Source organism: Bubalus kerabau, chromosome 4, assembly GCF_029407905.1.
Source record: "Bubalus kerabau isolate K-KA32 ecotype Philippines breed swamp buffalo chromosome 4, PCC_UOA_SB_1v2, whole genome shotgun sequence".
Lineage (NCBI taxonomy): Eukaryota > Metazoa > Chordata > Mammalia > Artiodactyla > Bovidae > Bubalus > Bubalus kerabau.
Genome location: NC_073627.1, coordinates 150376453 through 150387508, shown reverse-complemented (window position 1 = coordinate 150387508; position 11056 = coordinate 150376453). Strand labels below are relative to the sequence as shown.

Below are 11056 nucleotides of genomic sequence, written 5' to 3'. Positions count from 1 at the left end.
TAATATTCTGGCATTTGCTTTTTTTTGACTCAACATTATGTTTCTGAATGTCACATATTGTTCTGTTTGGCTATCATTCATTCATTTGCACTACTGTATAATATTCCACTGTGAGAATAAACTCATTGGGATAGTTCCCAGTTTTCCCTCTTTTAAATATTCTTCTACTTGTCTCCATTTGTTATGTTAAGGAGCTGTGGGTCAGAGTACTTTTGCTCTACAAAGCAAAGTCCCAATCCAAAGGAATTTACTTGTCATGGCAGGAGACCCAACCACAAGCAATAAATAAGATAAGCCAATAAAAAATATGCTCAGAAGAAAACTAAACCAGAGTCACAGGACAGACTGCTGGGCATTGGCCAGGCCTTTCCCAGACCTTAGTAAAAACAATAATTGTTGTCTTCATGTTTATCAAACACCTCAGCCTCTCACTCCTTTGGGAACATTTGTGGATGAGCTGAGATGGTTGATCTATACTATCTGTTTCTGCCAACTAACCATCAGTGGAAAGAGTAATAATTAACCAAGACAGGTAATCCTTGTAATGTGCTTAGTACAGAGTTGGGTACACAAGACATAGTAAATAAGGGGCAGTCGGACAAAATGGGAAGGAGTGGGGAGCCACTGTTGGCAAAGGCCATCTCATTTGCTCTAATTAGAGTTTAATCTCCATATTACTTGTACTTTTTTCAGGTAGCCCATAGCTTCATGAACAAGTGACAATTGGAACTGAGAAGCTGCTCCAGATAAGGACCTTAGTTGAAAGTGCCAGGGTAAATACATGCCATGGTTTAGAGAGCGATGCAGGCTGAACTTGGCAGTAACTTGTACCTCTCACTTTCCTTCCTGGGTCTTCTCCTCACTGAAAGGATTTTGCTCATCACCTGACATACAGGCAAACCTGTCTCCAAGGTTTTTAATCTGAACAACTGGAACATAAGAGCTGCCATGTTCTGGTATAGGGAAATTGGCAGGGGAAATAAGTTTTGACATTTGAAGGTAATATCAGAAGCCATTATTAGACTTAAGCTTGAGATGACTATTAAGCATTCAAATGGAGGTGTTAATGTTACTTGCATTCAAATGGAAATGCAAGTATGGATGAGCAGCCTGGTTACCGCTGAAGTTATTATACATTTAGGGGTTCTCAGTGCACAAAGTCCTTAAAGTCAAGAGATTAGGTAATGCCATCAAATGACTAAGTGTGGACACCAAAGAGAAGAGGGCCAAGAGCTGAACATGAGGACACTCTTCTTGGATGATGTCAGAGTCTCTTCATTCCCCTGTTTCTATGTCATGACCATTCTCCATCCCTACCTCCAAAAGGTCATCTTTTCTCAGCATCAAGTGACTCAGATTATGTAATGCTATTGTCTTGGAAGAAAAGCTATGACAAACCTAGACAGCATATTAAAAGGCAGAGACATTACTTTGCCAACAAAGGTCCATATTGTCAAAACTATGGTTTTTTCAGTAGTCATGTATGGATGTGAGAGCTGGATAAAGAAGGCTGAGAACCAAAGAACTGATGCTTTTGAATGGTGGGGTTGGAGAAGACTCTTGAGAATCTCTTGGACTGCAAGGAGATCAAACCAGTCAATTCTAAAAGAAATCAACCCTGAATATTCACTGGAAGGACTGATGCTGAAGCTGAAGCTCCAATACTTTGGTCACCTGATGAGAAGAGCTGACTCATTGGAAAAGTCTCTAATGCTGGGAAAGACAGGGCAGGAGGAGAAGGGGATGACAGAGAACGAGATGGTTGGATGGCATCACTGACTCAATGGACATGAGTCTGAGCAAACTCCAGGAGATAGTGAAGGACAGGGAAGCCTGGCAAGCTGCAGTCCATGGGGTCACAGAGTTGGACACGACTGAGTGACTGAACAACGACAACAACAACAATTATCTGAGTGTCTTTGGTGGCTTCTTCTCACTTAAGTAAAGCCCAAACTCCTCACCAGGAGTATCTGGCTTCTCTGCATGCCTCCATCTTACTTTATTCTTTTGTTTTGTTCTGTACACACCAGATCCTCTGTGTAGTGCTATTTACTCCTCAAATACATGCATCTTTCTCATTTCAGGTCACTTGTACTAGCTGTTCCCTCAGCCTGGAGGAAGAAACTTATCTTTGTAGGACTATCTCCTTTCCACTCAAATTTCAGCTCAAAATACCACCTCTTCACAGAATTTTTTCCTGTCACTCCACAGCACTTTTTTATGGGACTGATATGTGACATTATCTTTTTATTTGCATATTGACTCTGAATCTCAGCTCCCCCTGGCAGTGACTGCCTGTGTTTACTATTCTCTATTCCCAAGGCTTCAAACAGTGATTGCCACCTGGTAGGCAGTCAATAGATAGTTGTTGACTAAGTGAATGAATGACTTCTAGAATTTTGCATAGTTTTTAGTATCTTTTTTAGCTTCTAGATTTAGGGAGGAAATGCTGGGCTGCCATTTTTCTTTGTCCAGTCTTTATCTTTATGTTCACCTTTGACTTCTTCAACACTCCCCTGCCTCACAAAAGCCCAACTGTGCTATAAAGATATTAGAAAGAATATTTTATTCCAAAGCTTGTGAATCAGAGGATTGTGTAAAGAAGTTACTCTAATCTGAATGCCTCGACACAGTGACTCATTGGAATGTTTCCAGTGACTCCAGAAGGGGACCGATGCTCCTGCAGAGCAGCCACGCTCACTTCGAAGGCTGTGAGGGACTGGACCAGGTCTGAAACAGCATCTGCTGTGGTGCCATCATGGGGGAGGTTCTGGAGCAGTTCTTTATTTTTGTAGGGTTGCTGGTTTGCCTGGTCTACCTGATGAAATGCGTGAGATTCTCTAAATGTATTTTCCTGCATTTCTGGAAAGTTTTGCCAAGATCTTTCCTGAAGTCAATGGGAGAGTGGGCAGGTAAAGAAAGCTTTCCATCTTTTGTTGTTGTTGTTGTTGTTTTTATTATTATTACTTAGGTCTCAATGATATATTGCATCTTTTCCTTTTGAGAGCAAAGATGTAATTCCTTTGGGTTAATATACAGGGTTGTAAAGTACAAATGAAATTGACTGAAAAATGTGATGTGAGGCATCAGGAGAATCATTCAGGAAGAATGTGACTCAGTTCTTTACTGTGTGCTTTTCCTCTCATCCTCACTAGTTGGGTTTTCTTATTTTTGGAGTTTCTGATGATACAAATCATGGATGAGGCAGAAAATTATGTATCTTCTTCCCCAGATTTTCAAAAACCCAGAATGCTTTCATTTTCTTAAACGGAGCTTCAAAATTCTGAAATCCAACAATAATTTGAATCCGTTTTATTATACTAATTTCTCAGAGACTTGTCACGAAGTGAGGGTAATGCAAAATCAAGGCAATAAAGATCTCTGTGGAGACATGTTTTTAAATGGTTATATTCAGAATCTGGGTCTGGTTTATGTCCCAAGTAGATTGATTAATCACTGCCTCTCAATAGGATTTAGCTCCTGAAACTGTCATGCAGAATTTCAGCCCTATACTGAGTTTAAGGTGAAGAACATGAAGCTGTGGTTTCAGCATCTCCTTGAATGAAGTGCTAGGTTTGCATTTCAAAGTTGGTATTATGTGTTGGTGTCAGTCTATCAATAACAAATGCTGTGACCTGGCCGGCCCTTGTGGGTCTTACTATGATTGCAAAATGCCTTTCAGCACCATCAGGAAACTTAAGAAAAAATAAAGGTTTATTACCTACAGGACCTGTAAATTATACAGCACATCTGGTGCCACAACAAGGTCGTGTGTAGAAAGAGAGAGTGAACGGGCCTGGGGTTCTGCGTTTATTTTATTCTGGACTAGGGGCCTAGGGTTTCAAGAACTCTTTCTTTAATAGTGAATTTAAGACATAAGAGAGGGAAATTAAAGCACAGGAAGAGAAAAAACAAGTGGTCAAAATGGTCAGTTATTGAAACCAACCAAGATTTTTAAAAGATGCTTGCTCCTTGGAAGAAAAGCTATGGCAAACCTAGACAGCGTATTAAAAAGCAGAGACGTCAGTTTTGTTTTTTTTTTTACAAAGGTCCGTATAGTCAAAGCTATGGTTTTTCTAGTCATGTACAGATGTGAGTGTTGGACTATAAAGAAGGCTGAGTGCCGAAGAATTGATACTTTTGAATTGTGGTGCTGGAGAAGACTCTTGAGAGTCCCCTGGACAGCAAGGAGATCAAACCAGTCCATCCTAAAGAAATAAACCCTGAATTTTCATTGGAAGGACTGATGCTGAAGCTCCAATACTTTGGGCACCTGATGAGAAAAGCTGACTCATCAGAAAAGACCCTGATGCTAGTAAAGACTGAGGGCAAGAGGAGAAGAGGGTGGCAGAGGGTGAGATAGCATCACTGACTCAATGGACATGAGTTTGAGCAAACTCTGGGAGATAGTGAAGAACAATGAAGCCTGATGTGCTTCAGTTTTGTGGGGTTGCAAGGAATTGGACACGATTTAGCAACTGAAGAACAAAATTTTTAAAGAAGAGACCTCGTTTGGGGGAGATTGTCTGGCTCTTTACATTATCCTGTGGCCAACATAACTTATATTAGCAATCACCGTCTTTAAAGTAGATGCCTCTTTGAAATTGATGCCTAACTGGCAATCAAAGCATAAGCCAAGCACTTGCATTATGAAAAAGAAAAAAAACAAAAACCAAAACCCAACTGTCAGGTTTTATGCTACAATAGGGTTGTAAGAAATCCAGTGACTTAAAAAAAATAAAAAAGAATTTAAGTGGCTTTAGGAATACAATCCCAGGCTAAATAGGAGAGATTGTAAACAACCTTATAGGAATGGCAGATAAAATACAGGATACTCAAGTTATATTTAAATTTCTTATTTAGTGATAAATAAAAAATAATTTTTAATATATGACACTCCAGTTATTACATGGGACATTCTTATACTAAAAAATTATTTGTTGTTTACCTGAAATTAAAATTTAACTGGGCATCCTGTGTCCTTATTTGCAAAAGCTGGCAACCTTGTACCCTCAGCATTGGAAATTAAAAAATTATTATATGAAAATTGTTTGGCATGAAAAAAATGTGTTTTTAACTGTTGCTTGTTATATCTGGAGAAAGAGAGAGAGAATATGTATGTGTGAGAACTCCTTCCTCTCAGGTCAGTAGGAAGTTCCCAAAGTACTTGCTGAGCAGTCTGAACTTGAGTGTTGTGGATCCTTTAAGCCCGGCTCCACACAGATTTAAATGCCATGCTCTGAGGGGTTAGAACTTGGCCCTTCTAGGAACAAGCATTCCAAAAGAAATTCATATGCAGCCATATGTGGCCGATTTCCCAATTTTGTCACTGGTATCCTCTATAGAGGTGTGGGGCCGAGATCAGAGCCTGGGTTCAGATCCGGCTGCCATCATCTTTAGCACTGCGGCCTTGACTGGGTTAAGAACTTTCCCTTAGCTTCCTCGTTTATAAGGGAAATGATGGTCCCCGCATTGCAGGCTTCTGTTGAATATTAGATGAGATGGTGGCTGTGAGGCTGCCCAGCCACATGCGCTTTCTGTGTGTCTGTAAGCCTGACAAGGAAGAGCTTTATTGGACCTACGATGCCCGTTCCACCTTCTCCCTAAATCCAGACAGCCTCATCTGTCTCCCTCACCCCCAACTCCGGTGAAGAAGCTGCTAGTGGGAGCCCAGGTGGCTGTGGAGTGACAGAGCCTGGACCTAATTTAACCTGTGTCCCAGGGCCGGTCCGGGAACTGGGACGGAGGCGGCACTGAGGACTTCACCACTACACACAGGAGTGGGAGGGGAGGTGGCCAGGAACCTCAGCAGCCAGCCGCCTCCTCTCTTCTGTCTCCCGTCCATCTCATGCTGTGTAAAGCTGCTGTGTAATTTAGTTGGTAAATAATTAGGTCTAAGTGAATGACAAACAAACCCCTCAAATAAAGTGCATGGCAGAAAGTAAGCACTCAGTAGATGCCAGCCACTTAGCGACAGGATCTTGCCTATGTAGTTCAGGCCTGGTACTTGGTGATTTGGAGGATGCCTGTAAGGAAGGGGAAGATGGAGCAGAAGACAACAGATCCCTGAGCATAGTACCTCTTCCAAGTGAAATAGGTCATATGCATGGAGTCACTTAAAAGTATCCAAATAAACACATAAAATAATTGGTAATTATTAAAATGAGGGTGCTTCTGCCAGTGTGCTGCTTGAAGTTTGTTTAGCTTGGTCTGCTCTCCCTCTCAAGTAAATTGCACACAGCTTTCGTACACACTTTTGGAAAGCATATCCTTTGATTGTTGCTGCAAAGGTAAATTGCAGCTAGGTATATACTGAATTATAGTTTATTTTGAAACTATGACATCCACACAATTGAGTTTTACTCTAGAGCTCAGTCATTAAATATGTATGTGCTGTTATACAGTGGAAAATTACTCAGTTCTACAAGGAAAAAAACTGAGTCAGTTGCTGTGAGGTAGATGAACCTAGAGCCTGTTAACACAGAGTGAAGTGAGTCAGAAAGAGAAAAATATCATATATTAACACATATATATATGGTATCTAGAAAAATGGTACTGATGAACCTATTTGCAGGGAAGGAATGGCGATGCTGAGGTAGAGAATGGACTTGTGGACTCAGCGAAGGAAGGAGAGGGTGGCAAGAGTTGCAAAAAGTAGAATTCACATATATACACTCTTATGTGTAAAATAGATAGCTAGTGGGGAGCTGCTATATAACACAGGGAGCCGAGCCTGGTGCTCTGTGATGACCTAGAGGGGTGGGATGGGCGCAGGGAATATATAATTATGTCCAATTTCCATTGTTATATAGCAGAAACCAACACACCACTGTAAAGCAATATTCTTCCAATTAAAAAAATTTTTTAATGTATATGCTATGGATTATAAAAGGACTAGATGGCACATTTCACTGTCATCTATTAATCAGTTGGTCTAGTGAGCACAAATTCTTTAGATTCCTTCATGTCACTCCATCCTCTTTTTGCATTTCTGTGTTTTCCTCCTTGTTAAAAGTTCTCTATCTTCCATGGGTTTTGATTTCTGCTGTCCTATGAGGGTGAGGATAGGAAATGGGGAGAACTTGACTTTCACTAGGAACCTTGAAACATCCTTATAGTGACAACTGGGTGTGTGGATAGAGAGAGAATAGAGTACACTGCTTGTCCTTGATGAATTAAGGCTTAGAACTGTAAACCCTTATGGGGTCTGGATAAAGTGTTCTCTGGCTGAGGCACTTTGTTTCATTTTGGACCATGTTTTCCATAGCCTCACCAACTCTTCCCCCCAACCCCATCCAAAAAAAAAGTTTCATTTTGAAGTTTAGTGAAGGAAGTCAAGGCTGGAACATTCCCAGTTAAGCAAAGTTGGTCACAGTTGAGCAGAGTTCGGTTAGAGAGTAGGAGGGCATTGCTTTGGAATATTATATTGTATCTTAGAGAGTAGGCCTGCAGTCAAATGTAGCCAGCAAGAAAGAAGATCTTAAAGATTAATTAATTCTATCCTTTAAAACCATTTCTGCTTTTTTCAGTGATCACTGGAGCAGGAGATGGGATTGGGAAAGCTTACTCATTCGAGGTAGGTTGTGTTCTTGGGGACTTTCTCCTCTCCTTGCATTAGACATACCATGGTCATGTGTCACAACAAACACTACTTTTCTGATTAGAAAAGCAATAGACATTCCTTTACGAAGAAAACTATTTTCTATTGAAAAGGAAATTTAAAAATCTCAATCTCACCCCCTCGCTACCTTAAAAAAATACAATGATATTCAAAGGTGGCAGTATCTCTCCTTAGGAATTGTTTTAGGAATTTATGGGGGCACTGTTATTTTCTAGGGTAATTGTACCATAAGCATTTATTATACTTAAAACAATAAAAAATCATAAACTACTTTCCTTGTGTTTATCCTTAACATCATAGCCAGGGCATATGTTAATTTAAAAATCATTTGTATAGGTAGCATATATATATAAAACTTTCATTTCAAGAAGATTAATGAACATGAAAAAAATAAAGAGAATCTGATAGGGTTGAGGGTCACTGGTGTATGATGTCTTTGAGTGTTTTCTTCTAGGCTTTTTGTTTCTCTGTAGACAGATAGATAGCAGGTAGTAACGCTTTTCTAAAAATGCATTTACAGGATATGTAGTTTGGTAAGCTATTATTGGGCTTCCCACGTGGTGCAGTGGTAAAGAATCTGCCTACCAATTCAGGAGACACAGCAGACGTGGGTTTGATCCCTGGGAAGATACTCTGGAGTAGGAAATAGCAACCCACTCCAGTATTCTTGCCTGGAAAATTCCTTGGGTAGAGGAGTCTGACAGGCTACAGTCAATGGGGATCACAAAAAGTCGGATACGACTTAGCGACTAGGCAGTGATCTAAGGGTCAGGAGCTATGTGCTCTAGTCCTCACTCAGACACGGTCTGCAGATTTTGGACGAATTATATATCCTTTCTGGGCTTCCAGGTCTTTACTAGCACAAAAGATACCACCTAAGAACTTTCAAATTCTGTTTCTGTTCTAGACTAATTCTTGCCTTGCTCTTGTAGAATCTTATTCTTTGTTTCCTTTCATTCTTTTCTAAGGCTGTGTTAAACAATTTTCTGTGATCTTTCTTTCATGCAAGATTTTCTCTCTTCCAGAGAACCTGTTCTTGTCTCCCTGCTAAATCCTGCTTCAAGGAAAGCAGTTCAGAGTCTGGAATACTATGGATTGTAATAGCTAAGAATTTGAGGTTGAAAATTAATTAGATCACTGTCTGTTCAAACTCTGCCTCCAATATGCTTACTGCAGAATTTCCACATCAATAAACTGGAGGAGATGCTAATTACATCTGGGCTTTTGTAAAAGTTAAATGGATGAGGTGGGAAAAATGCTTTGCAGAGAGTAAGCTTTCCAAGTTTAGCCACTGTTATTATTGAATGTATAAGCTGCCTTTTCTCTCCCATATATTGCTTTTTTTTTTTTTTTAGAAAGAAAATGTATGGTACTTACCCATATTTTTATTCTTTTTATTGTTTCTTCTTCCCTGATGTTCCAAGATTTTTTCTTTTCTAATTTCCTATCTGTTTAGAGAAGTTCCTGTAGCTGTTCTTTTATAGTAGTTCTGTTGGTGGCACATTCTCATTGTTTTTCTTCATCAGAGAATGTCTCAATTTCCCCTTCATTCCAGAAGGATAATTTCGCTGAATATAGGATTTATAGTTGACAATCCTTTCCTTTCAGCACTTGGAAAATGTTGTGCCTCTTTCTTCTGGCCTGTATGGTTTCTGGTGAGTTTCATGTCATTCAAATAATTTTTCTCATAGGTCAAGTGTTGTTTCTCTTTCATTGTCTTCAAGACATTTTTCTTTGTGTTCAGTTTTTAGGAGTTTAGTTATGTTTCTTGGTGCGGGTTTATTTGAGTTTATCTTCTTTGAGATTCACTTAGCCTCTTGAATCTGTAAGTTTATACATTTTCACAGATTTGAGAATTTTTCATTCATACTTTCTGCAAATATTCCTTCTGCCTTCTTTTCTTCTGGGACTCTGGTGACACAATGTGATTTTTCTTATAGTCCTTCCTTGTAGGTCTCTGAGATGCTGTGCATTTCTTTCAGTGTATTTTTTCTCTGTTTAGATTGCAGTTTAGTTGCTCAGTCATGTCTGAGTCTTGTGACCGACCCCATGTACTATAGCCCGCCAGGCTCCTCTGTCCATGGGATTCTCCAGGCAAGAATACTGGAGTGGGTTGCCATTTCCTTCTCCACTGTTTAGATTGGATAATTCCTATTGTTTTATCTTAAAGTTCATGGATTCTTTCCTTGGTCTCTCCATTCTGCTATTGAGCCCATCAGTTGAGTTTTTAATTTCACTTTCTGTACTTTTCAGTTCTAAAATTTCCATTTGTTTTTTTTTTTTATCTTTATTTGCTGAAACATTCTATTTTTCTTTTGTTTTACTTGGGTTTGTGATTGCTCTCTGAAGTGTTTTTATGGCAGCTTTTTAAAAATTCTAACGAGATAATCCCAGTATCTATGTCATCTCAATGTTGGTATTTGTTGATTGCTTTTATCTTACTCAAACCGAGATCTTCTTGGTTCTTGGCGTGTTGAGTTTTGTTTTGTTTTGTTTTGTTTTTTTTAATTGAATCTTGGATATTTTTGGTTTTAAGTTGTGAGACTCTGGTTCATATTTAAATTTTCCTATTTAGATGTGTATGGACATTGCTTCAGAAGGGGGAGGAGAGGGTGCTGACATTTTTCTATCAGGTGAGGTAGGAGCCCAGGTTTTCCACTTGGCCTCCACTGGCGGTTGCTGGATATGGGTAGGAGTTCTGGCTCCTCAAAGGCCACTCGATTTTGGGGGGAAAGAGTGCGTCCTTACTGCTCTCCACAAGTGGTACTTGGAGGCAGTGGTCTCACTGTTACTGCGGTGATGGTGTAAGTCCTGAATATCCACTAGGCTTCCTCTGTCATCATTCCAGGGGAAGGAAGAGGGCAGAGAGCTGAGGGGGTGCTCTGGCACCATGAGGTAGAAGTGCAAGCTCAAGTCTCAGCTGACATGAGGGGAAGGATGGCTGGGATGAAAGTCCTGGCATCCTGCTCAGCCTTATCTGGTGCCAACATGGCAAGGGTTGGAATCCTTGTTAGGGCAGCCCTCCCAGGTTAGAAGTGTCAGCTCCCCCCTCAACTTTGGAGGCGAGGGTGGCAGTAGAAGCTTATATGCATATATGTATGTGTGTGTGTGTATATATATATATATATATATATATATATATATATATTTGAGTTGTTTGCCTGCAGTAAAGCAGTTATTTTCTTAAGTTTTCAGCCTTGCTAGCATGCCCATTTTCTAGTCTTTTTGTTAGAGACAGCAGACTCTTATTGGGACTTTTTATGTCCATATCTGTTGGTGTTTCTGAATATCCAGCTTCTCCAGCAATAAGTCTGGGATATATGAGGCAAAAATAAAACCCAGGAAACTCATGGCTGGTTTCCTCAGGTCTCAAGGCCCATAGCTACTCTTCTCACTCTCTTTTGGAGTCTTCTTATATTTATTTTATGTATTATG

The 11056-nt window shown here is 39.9% G+C and overlaps 1 protein-coding gene across 1 annotated transcript in view; it reads left to right on the top strand.

The window, feature by feature from the left end:
- The first annotated feature begins 2758 nt into the window (after positions 1–2758).
- Positions 2759–11056, top strand: part of HSD17B3 (hydroxysteroid 17-beta dehydrogenase 3) — a 55696-nt gene continuing 47398 nt past the window's right edge. The window contains exons 1-2 of the mRNA XM_055580304.1: positions 2759–2912; positions 7530–7576. Coding sequence (XP_055436279.1) covers positions 2759–2912; positions 7530–7576 — 201 coding nt within the window. The remainder of the gene's footprint in view (positions 2913–7529; positions 7577–11056) is intronic.